The 20,477-nt window shown below is 43.9% G+C and overlaps 1 protein-coding gene across 12 annotated transcripts in view; it reads right to left on the bottom strand.

Annotated features, from left to right (window-relative positions):
* The window catches only part of UBR5 (ubiquitin protein ligase E3 component n-recognin 5), a 138,950-nt gene extending 123,704 nt beyond the window's left edge, over window positions 1–15,246 (bottom strand). For 7 of the 12 annotated variants that reach the window (XM_070392390.1, XM_070392392.1, XM_070392391.1 and 4 more), the window contains exon 1: window positions 14,718–15,240. In XM_070392390.1, the coding sequence (XP_070248491.1) occupies window positions 14,718–14,779 (62 nt within the window). In that variant the 5' untranslated portion in view covers window positions 14,780–15,240. Of the gene's footprint in view, window positions 1–14,717 lie in introns of all 12 variants that reach the window. The other 5 variants (XR_011468255.1, XM_070392399.1, XM_070392400.1 and 2 more) reach the window with 2 other exon arrangements.
* Between the last annotated feature and the right edge of the window lie 5,231 nt (window positions 15,247–20,477).

Raw genomic sequence — 20,477 nt, 5'->3', positions numbered from 1 at the left:
GGCTCAATCCCCAGTGTGGGGTATGCAGGAGACAGCCGATCAATAATTCTTTCTCATCATTGATGTTTCTATCTCTCTTTCCCTCTCCCTTCCTCTCTGATATCAATAAAAAAATTCTCTTAAATAATATCAGTATATAAAAAAGTAATCACTCATAACCCAGAGATAAGTGCATTGCCATTTTCTTTCAGCACTTCTTATGAAACTTTTGTCTTTAACATGGTAAACCCCATGGACTGCTTTATCTCAGCGATATTGGCTCATATGCAAGATTTGCAGTTTTTCCCAACAGCAATGAGGCATTTGATCTGAACCATCCATTCAAGCTTGCTCATCCTCATTAACCATAGCATACACCAATAACCTGGCTGGACAGAGGTGAAAGATGCTATTTGTAGTCATGAAATCAAGCAACTGGCCTAAAATGGAATGGAATTCACACCCCTTACTGCATTGGTTCATTTACCCTAAGTCTAACCCATTAAATTAACCAGTCACAGCCAATATATGACCTAGCACATAAGATTTATTTTATCATGATAATACAAAGCTCATTATTGAAGATAGTTAACAGGGTATCTTTTTCTACCAAAAAACTGTTCAACTGATTTGATATCCTATGCACTCATTATTCTAAGCATTCTGGGCTTTAGATCTTCAAATGTACCGGACTCTCTCAATTAAGGGTCTTCACACATGTTGTTCCTCCCGTGCAGAAAACTCTTTCAGTCCTTAATACCCTGCCCTGAAAACACAGCCCCCACACTGGCCCCTCAGCCTCCCTCCTATTCAGAATCCTGATCCTCCTTTTAAGCATTTCTTCTCCCAGTAAGCTTTCCTTCTTCCTATGCCTCTGGAAAAGAATCTGGAACTTTCTTTTCACTGCACTCATCTCACTGCCCTATACTAGCCAGTCTTTCCCACAGACTCAGCTCTACCACCATCCACTCAAGACTAGACCGACATGCAGCAGAAGGCCCCAAAATTTACTGAAGTAAATGAGAAATTATTTTAATGGCATATATACATATATAGTGTATCCATGTTAATATTTAATTACATTTATATAATATATGTATGTGTATCAGAAACACACGTAACTTCCCATGCTCATTCCAACAAGAAAAGGAAAAGCAATAAAGCTGAATTGATGCAGAATCTTGGCCACTTAACTAATCATCTTGGGCACTCCAGCCCTCAATTTCCGCAGCTATAAATACAAAAATCCTAAAATCCTCCTTGGTGTAAAATGTCGAACATCTCAAATATTATTTCCTACTCAGCAATCAAACTCAAGTAGACCTGCAGTCTACTACTCCAGTCAAAAGGTAAGATCAATTACCACAGCCTAACATACAGATGATAATAGGTATCCTGGAAAATAGAGGTTCAATTCCCACCGAGCACTTGACAGCGCTGGGACCTCCTAAGCAGCCTTGGGAAAGAAAACAGTTTCAACCCAGAGAAATCAAAGGCGAGCAAACACTCCCACCCCCAGTGGTGATACACAGTCAATGTGCTTTTGCTTTATCCCACATTATTTCAAGTGAGCTTTTGTCACATAGAACCTTCCCCCATTAAATTTATATGAAAAGTGCAATTAAAAGATAATATAATTGTACTAATACATCAGTCCTAGCCGCTTGAAATTTTTTGAAAAATACAGAATATTTGGGCTGATTTTTAAGAGTTCCCCTCCAGTTAAACCAACAGGCGAAGTTTAGAACACCCACAATTCTAAAAACCCCTTAGAACAAGTACAAAAGGGCAGAAAAGCAGGTCTGAGGCAGGAAATAATACCAAATCTTAAAATGTCAAAGGTGACCAACATACATCAACTATAACTCATCAAACACTATCTAGAGGGCCCAAATCACACAGACTCAAAGCTGATATGAACTTTCAAATATCAAATACACCCTCTCATCTTACAAATGAGTAAACTAAGACTCACAGCAGGCAATGGCTTGTCTAAGATCCCACCACTGGTCAATACGAAGACCAAGTCGCCTACCTCCAAATCCAGTATCTTTCCAGTTCTCAGAGCTCTGCCCCCATCAGGACCTGTCTGTAGGACAAAATCTTTTGGATATACAGTAACACTCCCAAATTCTGTAAGAATTGTAATACTTGATCATGAATGTCAAAACCATAAAACAAACCTGAAGATAGGTAAAAATGTATTACAAAACTTAAAAGTTAAGCAGATACATCTAAATTTAAAAAAATGTATTTTTGACTATTTCATCTCACCTAGAGGTCTTAATTCTGGTATGAAATTCTAAACCCAATAAAACCTGTCTATTACATGAATATCTACAACCATAATCTTCAAATAGTTATTGGCAGTACATTAGATGAATTGAAGTATTATAAACAAAAATAACCATGAAAGAGTCAGAGGACACTTGGTCTCATTTTAAGTGTCTTTGCTACTCTACACTGCTCTCCTGGCAGTTCAAGCTGGCCACAGGATCCCACTCCCACCCTGTACACAAGCGACAGGAAGGAGCAGACTCCCCACGTAAACTCCTCAGGTATCCCCTCTCCCTCCCTGCCAACTCCCAATATAGTCAAAGCATAAGGATGAAGCAACCAGTTTTCATACCCTGATGGGCCAATTATCTTGACTTATTATCCCTAGACAGTATCTTTTGCAAATAAAGAGCAAAAAACAAAAAACCCACTGACTATTCTCACACAACACAACACTTCTGGACTCTCATTATCAGGGTCAAATACAGGCAGCAATGATGAACCCCTCGCTGCTGACAGTATCTTCAATCCTATAAACGAAAATTCATTAGGCTCAAGAGAATGGAAAGAAAATGAAACCAGTCCCCACACCCTGAAACCTGTCTTCAAAGCCCTTCAGAAGCACCAGGTTTAATTATCAGTTCCTTCTTCCTTCTGACCTTATCTAACCCCTTACTTAATCTTTATTTGTATGTCTGTCTCCCCAATAAACTGAAAGCCCCATGAAGCAGAGATCATCATTTTTGTATCCCAATGTATATAATTTAGTTGGCAAAATACTCATTGAATTGAGCAAAAGAGTAAAATTTATTTTCCCACTTTCCTAGTTCATTTTTTTCATTCATCAACAAAATTTAAGTATTAGTTCTTTCTTCCCCAAGTCATTCCACAATACAAAAACCCTTTAACACAATTCTAAGAGAATAGAAATCGGAGTGGGAAAAACCTAAAGGATCTGGCCCAATTCTCTAATTTTACAAATGAGTTATATCATTTACTCCTGGTCACATGGCCAGTTGGTGTCAGATAAAAAAAGAACAAATCCCCGGCCACTGTTTTCCTCCCATTTATATTCCAGTCACCATCAAATACAAGATGAACTGACTAAAAAATTAATCCCTGCCTACTGTATCTTCCATCAATTTAAAATCATCTAAAAATACCAAGTTTTCTTTAAATATCTGTCTTCTAATCTATGTTTTCTTAGCAGAGAAATAAACCATGTTCAAAAACGCATATAAGTCCTAGTTGGTTTGGCTCAGTGGATAGAGCGTCGGCCTGCGGGCTGAAGGGTTCTATGTTCGATTCTGGTCAAAGGCACATGCCTGGATTGCAGGCCTGATCCCCAGTGTGGGGCATGCAGGAGGCAGCCGATCAATGATTCTCTCTCGTCATTGATGTTTCTGACTCTGTCTCCCTCTCCTTTCCCCTCTGAAATCAATAAAAATATATATTTTTTAAATGCATATAAGGAAAATGTTCCTTTCCCTCCTAGTATTTTGACAAGGATATGAAAAATACTTGGCACAATCAAGATGTTACCATTGGGGGAAGCTGGGTTACGGGTATAGGAGACCTCTCTGCATTATTTCTATAACTTCTTATGAGTTTATACTTGTTTTAAAGTAAAAAGCTTTAATTTTCAAAAAAGCACACGGCACACCCACCTGTTGCCACTCCCTAGGCCCACTAATCTATCACCTCACTTTTCTCCAAACTTTCCCAATAAGCCAGAAAAAGTTCCAACTACTTCTCAACCCGAAGTTCCAGGCAGGGTTGGTGCAGAAACCTGGTCTAGCAGCACCCCTGGCATAGCACAATGTTTGAGAAGCACACAAACATTTACTGACCAAGGAAAATTAATCTAACACTGCCCTCAAACTCTGTGCAGGCAACACAGAGCAAATATTTACACAGGCCAACTCTTTCACCAGTCTTTCTGTTTGCTACTGGTCAGTAGATCAGCTTCACTCCCTCAACTGTAACCCTATGAGCACTGACATCTGTTTTTAAAAAGCTATCATCCCATGCCCTGGCTGGTTTGGCTCAGTGGATAGAGCATTGGCCTGCAGACTGAAGGGTCCTGGGGGGTTCAATTCTAGTCAAGGGCACATGCCCTGGTTGCAGGCTCGATCCCCAGTAGGGGGAGTGCAGGAGGCAGCAGATCAATGATTCTCTCTCATCATTGATGTTTCTCTCTCTCTCTCTCTCTCTCTCTCTCCTTCTCCCTTCCTCTCTGAAATCAATAAAAATATTTTTTTTAAAAAAAAGCTATCATCCAGGGTCTTACAGTTCTGAGGATGACATAATATTTATGTAACTTCAATTTTAAAAATTTCATCTGTAGAAACAAAAAAGTCTCAAAAGACAGAAAAACACCCTATTCTCACTGAGACATCTAGAGAACCCATAATCTGAGGGGGGAAAGAATGGCTGAGAGTTGCGAGGAACTGACAAGCTTGACCCTATTTGCTGTCACCAACTCATTTTAAACTAAGAAAATGGTAAGAGCCGTAACCGGTTTGGCTCAGTGGATAGAGCATCGGCCTGCGGACCGAAAGGTCCCAGGTTTGATTCCCATCAAGGGCACCTACCTTGGTTGCGGGCACATCCCCAGTAGGAGGTGTGCAGGAGGTAGCTGATCGATGTTTCTCTCTCATCGGTGTTTCTAACTCTCTATCTCTCTCCCTTCCTCTCTGTAAAAATTCAATAAAATATATATTTTTAAAAAAAAGAAAAAGAAAATGGTAAGAGCCTTCTATACAGTAATCTATTTAGTACCATAAAGTAGTCAGTCCACCTTGTATTTGATTATTTAAAGCACTACTTTAAATCAAAGAACCTCTTTTTTTTTTTTTAATATATTTTTTATTGATTTTTTACAGAGAGGAAGGGAGAGAGATAGAGAGTTAGAAACACCGATGAGAGAGAAACATCGATCAGCTGCCTCCTGCACATCTCCCACTGGGGATGTGCCCGCAACCAAGGTACATGCCCTTGACCGGAATCGAACCTGGGACCTTTCAGTCCGCAGGCTGACGCTCTATCCACTGAGCCAAACCGGTTTTGGCAATCAAAGAACCTCTTAATCAGGAAAAGCCACCACAATAAATGTTTTTACTACAATTTGGTTAAGGTTATGTTACTCTTAAAAACCTCAACATTATTGCCAGAAAAACTTTCCATTAAAAAAAAAAGTTTAAACATAACATACCCAAAAACAAATGCTATCACCCCTCAAGAATGTCCTAAAATCTACCAAAGAAAGATTAAATCTTCCTGTCATAAAAAGAGGTTTTACATTTCCAAAGAGTCTTCTGAGGACTCAAGAGGCCCCGGTGAAGAAAAGCCAAAGACCAACTGCCCAGAGTCCCAGCCCCCCAACAGTTTTGGGAAACCAAACAAATTCTGGGATGTTACGGGCTAGCTGTTTACTGCAGACTGATTCCTGTCTCTGAATGTCCATGTTGTATGTATCTTGCAGTAGCTCTCTGTTCTCAGAAGCGGCAGAAAGATAAGCAGCTGCCAACAAAAGCAGTCCACATGTCATCCCTGACTTGCAGACCATGAGCTGTAAACCTCCCCATACAGAAGACACCCTACCCTGGTTCTGTGTCTGCGTCCCCTCAGCAGTGACAGAGACCTAACAGGGAATTAGTAGGAGCAGGTGGCAGCAATGTGTACTCATCCCTGCTGGCAACTGCAAGAGGCAAAGAAAAAGTAGTTCCTACACATCATAATTAAAATGCCAAAAATTAAAGACAAAGAGAGAATCTTAAAGGCAGCAAGTGAAAAGAAAACTGTTACCTACAAAGGAGTTCCCAAAGGCTGACACCTGATTTCTCATCAGAAACTCTACAGGCCAGAAGGGAATGGCATGAAGTACTCAAAGTAATGGAAAGCAAGGATCTGAGACCAAGATTACTATATCCAGCAAGGCTATCATTCAAAATAGACTGTCAAAAAAAGAGCTTCCCAGACAAAAAAAAAGGCTAAAGGAGTTCACCACCACCAAGCCAGCATTACAAGAAATGCTAAAGGGATTGCTGTAAGGGATTGCTGAGAAAAAACAGAGAAATCTAGCCATACAGAATTACAATGGCTATAAATAAGTACCTCTCAATAATGACCCTAAGTGAAAATGGATTAAATACTCCAATCAAAAGGTGTAGGGTAGCTGAATGGATACAAAAACATGACCCAACTATGCTGTCTATAGGAGGCCCACCTCAAAATAAAGAGACACACAGGATGAAAGTGAAGGGATGGAAAAAAATTTTCCATGTAAATGGAAAAGAAAAAAAGCTGGAGTAGCAATACTCGTATCAGACAAAATAGACTTTAAAAGCATCTAAGGAAATAAGCCAGCTGGAGAAAAGATAAATATCATATCATATGATCTCATTCATTTGTGGAATATAAAGAACATACATTGATGAACAAAAATAGAGCGGGGGGAGGACATTCTAGAATATAATAGAAATAATCCTGTTATTTGCAGATTTTTAATATTTCCTACAACTTTTGTGATCCCATACTATGTTAGTACAGTTTTGGTAATATTATTACACTTAAAATCCTTTTATTCTTGAAATATTAATGTTTATTGCATGTAATATTATATGTAAGATCATTTTTCTTGAATAATTGGTGTTTATTGCATGTAACATTATATTTTAAATTGCTTTTCTTGAGATATTGTTTATTGCATGTAATATTATATTTAAGATCGTTTTTCTTGAAATAAAAAAAAAAAAGTAGTTCCTATACCTCCCCAAAGAACGACCACAGAAACAAAGGGTCACACAGCGCACAGCATGGAAGCAGTCCCTCGCCCTCATTATTCTGTCTATAGAGAACCATCACAACACCTGCAATCACTTAAGGAAAACACCAAAGGGTTTCTAGGCGATGAAGACCAGCATAAACACCACTAAAACTCTAAGCATACTAGGAATGAATGTTTAAACGAGATTTGCATGCAATTTAAGAAAAATCGCTTGATTGGTGCTTCCTTTAAAGACAAAGTAGGGTTTCCATATGCAGATGATGACAAAGCCATTATACTTTGGGACAGGAAACAAAGCTACTCCTTCAACATAAGAAAATAGATGAACTGCACAAGCCCAATATCCTATCCCCCCAAAGCCTTTTATATAAAACCGTTTTCATCATTTAGACATCAAAATTGCCCTGCCATATTGTCTGTTCTGGCTTTCTCATCAAATTAATTACACTTCCTAATCTCAAAATTGGCTTTTTCTTAAGGCTTACAAAACCCATCATCCTCCACTTTTCACATCACAACAAGCAGGCTGTCACACACACACACAAAAAAATACTTTTGGTGTGATGAAAATGTTCTATTTTTTTTAAATAACTTTTTATTGGTTTCAGAGAGGGACAGAAACATCAATGAGAATCATTGACAGGCTGCCTCCTGCATGCCCCCTACTGGGGATCGAGCCCCAAACCCGGGCATGTACACTGACCAGGAATTGAACCTTGACCTCCTGGTTCATGAGTAGACATTCAACCACTGAACCACACAGGCTGGGCTGTGATATAGCTTAATTGTGGTGGGGGGGTATACAAATTTTGTATACATGTGTCAAAATTCATCAAACCATACACTTCAAATGGGTGGATTTTATTGTATGTAAGTTATACTTCAATAAAGCTGATTTACAAAACAAGAGTAGAGAAAGTTGAAAACATTTTATTACGATTAATCATACCATCTGAAATTAAGCAAATTTTGCTAGGTAGGTAAGAAATTCTGTCTTAGCCGAAACCGGTTTGGCTCAGTGGATAGAGCGTCGGCCTGCGGGCTGAAAGGTCCCAGGTTCGATTCCGGTCAAGGGCATGTACCTGGGTTGCGGGCACATCCCCAGTAGGAGATGTGCAGGAGGCAGCTGATCGATGTTTCTCTCTCATCGATGTTTCTAGCTCTCTATCTCTCTCCCTTCCTCTCTGTAAAAAAATCAATAAAATATATTTAAAAAAAAAAAAAAAAAAGAAATTCTGTCTTACATAAAGAGATGAATACACATGAAAGAACACTGATTTCTAATGCTTTATTAAATACTAGAGGCCTGGTGCACGAAATTCATGCACTCAGGGAGGGGTGTGTGTGTGTGTGTGTGTGTCCCTTAGCCCAGGCTGCGCCCTGTCGCAGTCCAGGGGCCCTCAGGGGATGTCCGACTGACTGAGTGGGACATCCTTAGAGCTGTCACAGAAGAGGGAGAGTCTCCCACCACCGCCTCTGCGCTCACCAGCCATGAGCCTGGCTTCTGGCTGAGCGGCGGGAGCACACTGACCACCAGAGGGCAGCTCCTGTGTTGAGCGTCTGCCCCCTGGTGGTCAGTGCGTGTTACCGGTCGTTCCACCGTTTGGTTGATTTGCATATTATGCTATTATTATATAGGAAGGATGCCAACAAAAATGACAATGTCACAAAACATAGTTACCATATTTCTCATTTTAAAGGGTTTATTACCTCTATACTGATCTATCCAGGAATATGAAATCTGGCCTCATTAGGAATAATTTCTAATAGCCAAGTTCAAATTACCAATAGTCTCACCTCTATATATTAACTTAGAAGAATGCTGCTAACTTTTCATGTGGCAATCTTATTCCTCAATGTGTTCCATAGAAAATTACTTTAAATTTCAAGAACCCCACCTTATCATTACACAATCATTACAAGTGACTGCTGATAAAACGCTGTAACACTGGAGGTTAAGAAGTGAGAGCATCAAACTGAAGAGAACCTTAAGATTTCCAGTGTGATGCTAACCCTCCTACTAAGTATACAATGTACACAAACTTTCTCTTAAGAATGTCAAATGTTGTAACATGTTAGAACCTAATTAGTTTTATCAGGTAAAATCATCAAAATTATTGATCGAAAATAAGTGTTTATGTGACAATAGGAAAATCTAAACAGACTGATATATTAAGGTATTTTTTGTTTTTTGTTTTTAAGTCTTCATCTCTGAGATGCATCTTGAAGGTATGCTGATTCAATTACCTAATGGAAAGGAGTATGTGTGGAAGAGGCTTGAAACCAGACTGGCCATAAAAAGATAAATGTTGAGATTGGGTAATGTACCTGAGTGTTCATTATACTATTTTATCTTTTGTATATGTTTAAAATTTCTATAATAAAAAGCTTAAAAATAATTTTCAGAGGAAAACTTTAAAATTGCTTTCAATAACCCTATAAATTCTACTTAAGTATAATTTGATAATCTCCAATAATTATACTTTCCTTTAGAGACTATTTCGTAAATAACATAATTAAGGGAAAATCCTGACCTTTCTTAAGTTCATCCCATTATTCCCAGTTGTATTCATGTGTACCATGCAATTTCCTTCACAGGTGCCTGCTTACTACCAAACCTACAATATAGTCACTGATTTCTTCATTTATAAAATTGATCTGCCCTTCTTTGCTTTGCTTTCCAATATTTTGTTTGGCTATTTCATACCCTGTCTTTAATCTTACTTTTCTTAATCAACTTCATTTAATCATGTTAGTGAAGCTCACCTGTATTTTCCCAGTACAGTTATTCTGTATTATTTGTAGTAACGATCTCAATAATCAAATAGGGAGATTTCCCACTGGTGATGTGATTGATGCTCTATCCCACACAGACTAATAGTTGTCTTTTTTGATGTAGCACGCTGAAATTTTAGGTTGCTTTCAACTACCCTCCACAACCTTTGTTCAGCTCCATGAAATCCCTGGCATATTTTCTGACTCCTACTGAGAGGGCCAGGGTATGCCTGAGTCTTTAAAACCCAACAGTTCCAAATAAAAGTAAGGAGCACTTACTAAATGTCATGCCCTGTGCAAAAAAAAAAAAAAAAAAAAAAAAAAGGCACTTTTGACCTCTGGTCACTGCTCTCTAACAGAACTTTCAGTGATGAGGGCGCTGTTCTGTATCTGCACTGTCCAAGATGGTGACCACTAGCTCCATGTGGCTACAGAAAACTTGAAATGTGACCAGTGTTACTGAGGAACTGACTTTTTAATTTTATTTCATTTTAATTAATTTCAATTTAAATAGTCACATGAGACTAGCTTATATTGCTTTGATTTTTCTTCATGAAGATTATTTCCATTTAGTTTTATAACTATATGCATTTAAAATAATCTTGGACAGTTTCTCAACTTCAGCACAACTGACATTTGGACAGGAGTTTCGTTGTTGTGGGAGGGTTGGCCTGTGCACTGTAGGATGTTTAGCAGCATCTCAGCAATGCCCCAGCTGTGACAATCAAAAAGTGTCCCCAAACAATGCCAAAATGCCCCCGGGGGGGGGGGGGTGCAAAAATCACACGCAGTTTAAAACTATAAAACTATTGATCTAAGGTTAAGAGTCTGGATTCTGTACTCAGTGCTAAGAATATTCTAGGGCCATTTTTGGGAACCAGATTACACATAAAAGCAGTTACAACTAGCCATCTCTTCATTATATTTTCTGCAGAATCTGCATTATAATATTTGTGTTTTCCCACTATCTAAACTGCTCCTCACTGACCTTGAGGCAGGGGTGTGGAGGGTGGGAAAGAGAGACAGGGAGTGAGGTTCTAAGTGGTTAAATGACTAGACTACCACAACACAGCTAATGAGCAGCAAGGCTAAAACAAATCCAGACTTAGGAATTCCAAATCTCAAACTTCTGTTTGTATTATCTTACCTTGTAGTCTTATAGCACCTACAGGGGAAGCTCCTTAGAGAAAAGCCATTTTGATATGAAAATCTCAACCAAGACTGTTTATCACTGCACAACATATGACAATGCCCAAAGCAAAGCTCACGGGAAAAGTCCACATACAGAAAAAACAGTAGAACTGGCTTGTGCTGTTAACAACCTGCATTCAGGACAGTGACAAGCCACGCCATACCCACATCAACTTTAAAAGGCCTCCCCTCTCATAATCTAGTTTTAGGAAAGGGTTGAGAGGGTTAGCACCCTAATAAAAGGCAAAAGTCAATTTGGAGCCATGAGGGAGGTAGGAGGGAAGAGGAAATCAAAACTCTAAGTCAAGTAACTGCTCTAAGGCTGGCATGCCTCAGGAAGCAGAAATATCCCAGAATACAGACCATGTGGAACAGGAGAAAGAGCCCTGGACCTTGGAAAAAGTCCGAAGAGCCATCATGTGGACCTCATCAGTCAGTCGCTCACTGTGCACCGGGATAAATTCCGTCAATCTCTAGGCCTGCCTTTTCAACTCATTAGTGAAAAGACTGGTCTACATGACTTCCTGGGCCCTTTCCAGGTCTCAGTGAGCTGGCATTTTCCAGCTCTCCCCTCAACCTGGACAGGCAGACCCATGCTCTTGATATCCTTTTCCTATTTCTGAGACAATGTTTTAAGCAGAAACGGCACTAACTCCAGAAATTCCCTAGAAAGAAAATTGAAAGGTCACGAACGTATCTGAGCATGGAATGGTTTCAATTCAACACAATGAATATTTGCAGAAGGCCAGCCACTCAGCACCAGGGACCTTGTAATCACTCCAGGAAACTACAACCAACCAACAGGCTAAGGATCTCTAAACTCCTCATCTCTGCCCTAGCCATCTCCATCTATATTCATCAACTGCATTCATTATTTGGTCTCCCAGGGCCAATAATTAAAGGCTTTAATACACAAAAATAAACAAAGACTACTGCGGAATTAGCAAGTTTGAAAACACAAAGAAAAAAAATCAATGTTTTAACTTTTTTAAATACTGAGTGCGTTTTACATGTTTGAGATACCACACAATTACACTGAACAAAATATTTGATTTTTAAAAGAATGTGGCTAAAGAAAAAAACCTTATTTGAAGAAAATACTGATATTTTGAATCCCCTAAATTTTCTTTAACTGAGCAATTTATTTGCAGTACACCACATTGCCTGTCCAATCTCAATTTCTGTGTAAACAATGAAGTCTACTTGTTTATACCTCTTTTAACCCAAAACTATCATTTCATTTGTGACTATCACAGGCACATTTCCGTATAAAAATCAAGCTATAGTAGCACATTCTTTTCTATTATCAAAACGTGCTAAACCTTGATAAGCTGTTATCTGAAGATGTAAATATGCTAGTCTTGATCCAGATGTTAAGATTCCAGAACAGCAGTATCTTTGGAAACAGGCTTTTTCCAAGCAATGCAGCAATAGGTTGACTGGCTCCTTCTTTTTGAAGGGGAGACACACAGAAAGCTCTACCACAAGTCAATTACTTCAAAACTTAGTGTGCAGGGCTGTCTCAAATGCTGCCTTCACAAATCTCAACAGACCAGACATTTTTACTGCTACTCCAATACAAATGTAGGTCCCTAAAATTTTACCTACAGCACTTCCCTATTTTTTCAAAATACCTGCATCCTTGATGCACACATTTTATGATCTGAATCAAATCCACTTATCTTATTTCATGAATGAAAACTAAAGATGATCTAAATATTGTATACTGACACTACAGGAATCAAAACCAAAGTGGATTACTTGCTGGGGGGGGGGGGGGGGGGGCAGCTTAAAAAGAGATACATTACTGGTCAATTTCTCAGACTAGCTGAAGCAAAAGGAATGCTCAAAAATGAACCAAACTGCCCAAATACTACTGCACAATAGGTTCTGGCATGTGTGGTCCTTGGGTAGACTAGTCAGGACTCTCGGTATGTGGTAAAGTAAGACTCTCTCCTCCATGGTGGAATTTTCTGTTAAAAGACGTTATACTCCATGCACTACCAAACTGGTTCTATCCTCACTACTAGCCAGATTCGAAATTTCACCAAAAAAATCTGTTAGAAGCCTTTCAAGAGATCTCTAACGATAATGAGATAATATCAGATTAAGGATCCCGTAATAAAATCTTAAATGACTTAAAGCTTCTTTCAGTATTTTCGGAAAGTATTCCAAAAGTTTCGCCAACATGTTAAATTATGGCTACAACCAAGATGCGTGAAACCCAAGCCAGCGGTCGGATGGAGAGGCTGTCGCCCCACCTGAGGCAGTTAGATCCTTCGGGACCCAGGCCAGGATCTCAGCAGCGAGTCAGGCCTCTCCCTCCCCCTCCCGGGAAGCGCATGACAAATCGGGTGTCATACAACTTAGGTCACCCGGCCACTTCGCTAAAATCCTCCCGAACTTCAAAATCCGGACCCCGATGGCCTCCGCCATGCAAATGAAAAGGGGCCGCGAAAGCACAGGGGGGAAGGCGGCTCAGGATGCCGCCCCCCCCCCCCCCGCCGTGTGACCCCGTAAACACTCAGCCCAGCATCAGATCCGAGTCCTGGAGTCTAAGACTCGCTTTAATGGAGGCCTCCCCCAACCGCCTTGGAGTCTCTGTTTTACATCAGAAAGGGAACTTTTCCTGCTTTATCTCAGTTCCCTGGGAGCATGCGGCCCTGCAATTCAATATCCTAAACTGGCAGGGGACGGTGGAGGAGGAAAGAGAGGACTCCACGGCCAAGACAGCCTTCTTGTGAAAGACAAAAAAAACAAAAACAAACACACACACGAAAATCACCATCCCTCCTCCGCCCCTAGCAAACCCACCCCAGAAATTCACAGCGCGTGAAGGCAGGCAGCCCTGCGAACTGCACACGTCTGGGAGTTTCTCTGCTGCTCTAGGCTGGGTTTTCAGCTGTCAAATTACAACTCAGGAAAACACTATCATTAGAATAAAATTTAAAAAAAGCAAACAAAAAAAGAAAGGCTCGCACCACAGGGAAGGGAGCAGGAGAGCAGAGGGAATCCGACCCACTTCCCCGCCCCCGCCCGGATCCACCCCAACCCCGGGCAGCCAGCCTCCCAGCAGGGGCTCCAATTTAATAATAATAACAACAGTCATGGCGCTTCCTCCCCGCCCCCCCACCGCGATGATCTGCCGGGAACCAGCGCCCCCCCCCCCCGCCCCACCGATCCCCGGGTTCCCCAGGCTGCCCGGGTCCAGGCCGCCCCCGGGACACCGCTCCCGGGGGCCCGGGCCAGCCCTGCCGACCGGGGCCCCTCCGCCCGCTCCCCCTCTTCCCTCTCTTTTCACCGCCACCATCCCCCATCCGCATTGTCTGTCTCAATTCAACTTTGACTAATATGGATTCCTCGGGCCTGGGCCCGGCGGTAATTACGGCCCCCTCCCCCCCTACCCCCCGCGGCTCCCCGGAGCCCGACCCTCCCCATCGCCGCCGAGTTCAACGCGGCTCCTCGGAAAAGGGGGGGGACCCCGCGCTGCCCCCGCAGCCCCGCGCCCCCGGACCCGAAGTTGGCCCCGGAAAGGGCCTAGCCGGGGGCAGTGAGGACTCCCCTACCGGCCCCCCCCCACCCCCACTCCCTCCCCCACCCCCTCGCCAACCGGCCGGCGGGTAAACACCGGCGTCCGCCCCGGCGCGGCCCCGCGGGGGAGCGCAGGGCGGGGAGACGCCCCTCCCCCGCCCGCCGGCCCCATTACCTGTCATTGAGCTGGTCCTCGGTGCCCGGCAGCGGGTGAACCACGAAATGGATGGACGTCATGGTGCTTCCTTCTCGTCCTCCTCCCGAGGACGGCCCCCTCCCGCTCTCGCCCGCCACCCCCCGCCCCCCCGAACCCACTTCCCCTCCCCGAAACCCACTGCCGCCGCCGCCGCCGCCTCCCAGACCCCAAAGGGACGGCAGCGAAGGCGCAGGGGCCGCCGCTCGCTGCCGGGCGTGTGTCCGCGGCCCGGCGGCCCGGCGGGGCGGGCAGGAGCGCAGGTCTCCTCGCCACCCGCTCCGCGGCGAGAGCGCGCAGGGCTGCGAGGCCGGCGGCGGTGGGGCGCCCGGGGCGGGAGGAGGGCCGGGTTGCGGGGACGGTGTGGTCCCGGCGGCGGACGGGGTCCGGACTGGGGAGGTGGGAGGGGGACGGGCCCGCACCGCGCGTCACTGGCGAGAAGCCGCCGCCAGAGCCGCCGCCAGCGCCGCCGCCGCCATCTTCACTTCTGCCCCAGTTTCTCCGCCTCGCAGGCTCGGCTCCCGAGCGGCGGGGGAGGGGCAAACGGGGGGGGGGGAGGAGGAGGGAGGAGACCGGCGGGCGGGGGGTCCGACTGCGAGGGGCGGGGCTCCGGGAAACGGGCGGTCAGGCCCCTGCGATTGGGCGGCTCAACGTCGTCGGGCCACGGCGCTGTAAGGCGCGCGCCGATTGGTCCGTTCGGCCCCGAGCCCGGCCCCCGCCGGGGGTGGGGGTGGGCCCGCCCGGGTGCGTGACCCGGGAGCACGTGTTGGGGAGTGAGCGGCGGCGGGGCGCGTCCGCCCGCGCCGGGAGCGGGGAGCTGGGAGCGTGTCCGGGGAGGTGGCAGGAAGAGGGGTTCCGCATGCCCTTTGATTTCCGGGGGGGCCGCCCTCCTTATTCTGCAAACCCGCGGGGGGTGGGGGGGGGCGCTGTTTCCCGTCCTTCCTCCGCAGTTACATTTTAAGTGGAAGCTCAGGGGCAGGAAAGGCACCGCCGCCTGTCGGCGAAGGTAGGTTATGTAAGAGCCTTTCCACCCGGCCCCGGGGCAGGAGCCCAGAGCCAACGCCTCCTACCGCCTGGGTTTCCCCAGTTACCCCGCCGCCACCATCCATCCATCCCGTGGCCGCACAAAGGAAAAATGGAAATTTCCACCAACTTCCAATAGTTCATGATTTTCTGACGACTTTCAAATGAAAGATGATCCGCCCTGCAGAGGCGTTCTTCAGCTGAACGCCAGTTCGCGAATGGATCTAGTTGCTTTTTCTGCCAGTTCATAGCTTCCCTTCAAAGGCTTCTATGATTCCTCTTCCAAAAAAAATCAGGTACCTATTTCAAAGCAAAAGTGAAAACGTGAAGCCAAGCCGCTCGCTTCTCCAGTCTGTGGGTGTTTCTTAAAATCAGGGGTCCTGTGAAAAGTTCTTTATGTTAATGACACTTTTTCTCTGGTGATGCATTACATACACACACTTTTGCTTAGGAAGTTCTTTTGAGCAAAATACATGAAAATTTATTTGTAAATCAGGGTAGATAATGGAACACTTTTTGTAGGTCACCAGCTCCCAAATTGGCACAGATTAGTGTTGACGAAAAGTAAATTCAAGACCAGTTATTTGTTAGATGTCCCTATGAGCCATGGGGAGGCAGGGTGGACCAGTGGACACAGCTAGTTTTAGACCCAGACAGACCTAGATTTGTGTCCCGTTGCTGTTATTTAGGTATGGGACATGGATTAAATTGTTTAACCTATCAAAGCATCTTTTTTCTCATTTGTAAAATATTTTAAGGAATAGATCTACATAGGTTGTGGTGAGGTCTTCGTAAAATAACTTACGTCAAGCACGTAGGGCACCTCATGACACTTAGTAGGTTCTGCAAATGGGAACTTTTATTTGCCAAGGTCTCACTATGTGCCACTTTATACACTTACTAGAGGCCCCGTGCACAACATTCATGCACTGGGGTGGGGGGATCCCTCAGCCTGGCCTGTGCCCTCTTGCAGTCCGGGACCCCTCCGGGGATGTCTGACTGCTGGCTGGACATCCCCCGAGGGGTCCTTAGCCCTGTGGCAGAGGCAGGAGAGGCTCCCACCACCACTGCTGTGCTCGCCAGCTGTTGGCCCAGCTTCTGGCTGAGCAGCACTCCCCCTGGAGGAGCACACTGACCACCAGGGGATAGCTCCTGCATTGAGCATCTGCCCCCTAATGGTCAGTGCATACCATAGCGACCAGTCATTTGCCATTCAGTCTGCTGTTCGGTCAATTTGCATATTAGGGTTTTATTATATAGGACTAGAGACCCGGTGCACAAAATTCATGCACAGGTGGGGTCCCTAGGCCTGGCTGGCAATCAGGGCCAGCCGGGGCCTTCCCTCCTGTGGCCCCTCTCCCCGGCTGGCCCCACCTTCCTGCCAGCTGCCAGCTGCCAGCCTGGGCCTGCTGGATGGGGGGAGGGATCAGGGGAGGTTGCCTGGCCACAGGAGGTTGGCTGTGGGAGCACACTGACCACCAGGGGGCAGCTCCTGCATTGAACACCTGCCCCCTGGTGGTCAGTGTGCGTCATAGTGACGGGTAGTTCCAGCGTTCTGGTCGGTTAGGCTTTCATATATATAGAGATTATATAGGATGTCTTAATACTCAGCTCCAACTATGGGGTATATGTCATTATCCCCATTATACACTGAGGCTCAAACACCTTAGGTAACTACTGAAGCTGAGGCTGAAACCCAGGTCAACTAACTTTGATTCGTTGCTCTTTCCACTGTACCACGCACAGATCATTCAGAAAGAACAGAATATTCAAAGCCAATAGGAAAAAAATGTTATATGATAAATGCAATAAGAATTCTATGGAGTTAAAGAAGGAAGTGACTCCAGTCAAGAAAATTAAGAAAAATCACCTAATTTAAGATGAGCTTCCAAGAAGATTCTGGGCAAATAGAACATCTAGCCCTGTGGTCGGCAAACTGCAGCTCTCGAGCCACATGTGGCTCTTTGGCCCCTTGAGTGTGGCTCTTCCTAAGCCTTAGGAGTACCCTAATTAAGTTAATAATAATGTACCTACCTATATAGTTTAAGTTTAAAAAATTTGGCTCTCAAAAGAAATTTCAATCGTTGTACTGTTGATATTTGGCTCTGTTGACTAATGAGTTTGCCGACCACTGATCTAGCCTAACCCTAGTCATTTTAGATTTGCCTCTTAACAAACCCCATACCACACCGGACTTTGCCTCATGATTCTTTCTTCCAAATCTACCTTCATCTTTTCTTTGTGTCCTGCCCTGCTTCCAACTTGATTTATCACCTCCCACTTTCCTAGCACTGAGACTTTCTGGCCTGGTTGAGGCTGGCCTCCTGATTGTAGGCAGCCCATTCAAACTGCCCACTTGGCCTTTGACTGACAACCACCTTGACATAGCAACCTTTTTGTCCCAGAATGGCGTGTTAAGGAGAATTTTAGTCTCCCAGGGCCTCAACACTTTGGTGGGTCACACTTTGAACAGGGAAAAGTAAGAATAAAGGTGCAGAGTTGTGCAAGCCCATTGCATGGATGAAGGAGGAGGGAATACTAATAGGGAATGGAGGTAAGCAGGGTTCAAGCAGAAGCTTTGGAAAAAGTCAAAATGCAATACAAGCCTAGGCTTTCCCCCTAATAATTCGGACTTTTTCTCCCGCTGAAGACAACTAGACAAGTTAGCCAAATATTTCTGTAGACCTGCTTACTGCTTTCAAGAGAGTTAACAAAATAATGATGAATTACCAAACAAGGACCCAAGGGATGAATAAGACCCAAAGAAGTGAGTTTTGTGTTTGGAGCCCCTTTTTCCTCTGGGATGAACGCCAATTCCAGAAAGACAGAGCAAGAAGCCAAGAGGCTGAGTGGTTCTGACAAGCACTCAGGGCTAAAACAACGGGGATTGATGTCCAGGGTCCCCCAGTGCAGTGGCGGGTGCTAATGAACCCCTCTTACTTTGTGTTGAGCCCTGGAGAGCTATACCTCTGAAATAAGCCAGGTCTTAGATTTGGTTTCCAAAAACACAGACCTTAAGACAAGGATTTAGTTACATAGTTTATTTAGGAAGTGATTGCAGAAAGCACTATATGGGAATGAAGAAATGAGACACGGAAGGGGAAAAAAACAAGATGAGCTGATGAATGTTTTACCACCGTGGGCAACTGGAATTCCATCCCACTGGGGACCACCGAGGGACTGTGTGGCACACACTTCAGAATTATCCCATTGAGGGGGTAGGACACAGTAGGTATTTATCCATCAGCTTCATCCCTTATGAGTTGAGGACTGATCGTGGGTTGTGAACTCCCTGACGGCAAGCTTTCCACACTGGGGTCAAAGCACACTACTAAAGAACAGCCTCAACAATGAAAGAAAAATAAAGACGTTCCAAAAAGAGAAAGAAAAAGATATAGGAGACACTTTTATTAGTCAACCCACACTAGAGGATATCATTCAACCAAAAGGAAAATGATTCCCCAATGCAGGCCCAAGAGGCCACAAGGAATATAGAAGAATGAAAAAGGGAATATAGAAGAATGTAGGTATGTGATGGCTGACTGAATAAAACAACGGAACCTAAAATTCCAAAACTGGAGACTTCCAGATGCTGGCAAAGGTGCAGAGAAATAAAAACCCTAATCCCTTGCTGGTGGGAATACTAAATAGTACAGCCACTTTAGAAGACAGTGTGGGGGTTTCTTACCAAATTAAACGTGCATTTAACACATGACCCAGCCATCATACTCTTTGGTATTTATCCAAAGAATTTGAGACTTATATCCATACAAAAACCTGCACACGGACGCTTATAGCAGATTTATTCGTAATTGTCAAAACTTGGAAGCAACAAAGATGTCCTTCCGTAGGTGAATGTATAAGTAAACTGGTACATCCAGACAATAGAATATTATTCACACTAAAAAATTAAGCTATCAAGCATGAAAAGATATGGAGGAACTTTAAAGGCATATAACTAAATGAAAGAAGCCGATCTGAAAGGTTATATGATCTGATTTCAACTATACGACATTCTGAAGAAAGGCTAAACTATGAAGACAGTGAAAATTTCAGTGTTTGCCAGAGGTTAATGAAGAGAGAGGGATGATTAGCAGAGCTCAGATGGTTTTTAGGGCAGTAAAACTACTCGGAATGATACTATAATGGTGGATACGTGTCATTATACATTTGTCCAAACCCATACAGTGTACAGCACCAAGAGTGAACCCTAATGTGAACTATGGACTCTGGATGATAATGATGTTTCCATGTCCATTCATCAGTTATAACCAGTGGACCACTGGTGGGGGGTGTTGGTGATTGGCAGGCTATGCATGTGTGGAGGCAGGAATATATGGGAAATTGCTATACCTTCTTCTCCATTTTTCTGTGAACCTAAAACTGCTCTAAAATATAAACTCTACTTTAAAATTTTCAAATAAATATTAGCAAAGCAAATTCAAAAGGATAGTAGACTATAAACAAGTTCAATGATTTGACATAAGAAAATCAGCAAAGCCCTAGCCGGTTTGGTTCAGTGGATGGAGTGTTTGCCCACAGACTGAAGGATCCTGGGTTCGGCTCTGGTCAAGGGCACATATCTAGGGTGCAGGCTTGATCCCTGGCCCTGGTCAGGGCATGTGCAGGAGGCAACCAATGGATATGTCTCTCTTACATCGATGTTTTGCTCTCTCTGTCTCTCCCCGTCCCTTCTACTCTCTCTAAAAAATCAATGGA

Source organism: Myotis yumanensis, unplaced genomic scaffold (assembly GCF_028538775.1).
Source record: "Myotis yumanensis isolate MYYU_CA2020_CCGP unplaced genomic scaffold, mMyoYum1.0.hap1 SCAF_15, whole genome shotgun sequence".
Taxonomy (NCBI): Eukaryota; Metazoa; Chordata; class Mammalia; order Chiroptera; family Vespertilionidae; genus Myotis; species Myotis yumanensis.
Note: the sequence above shows the minus strand (reverse complement) of the source record. Positions and strands in the feature narration are given on the sequence as shown.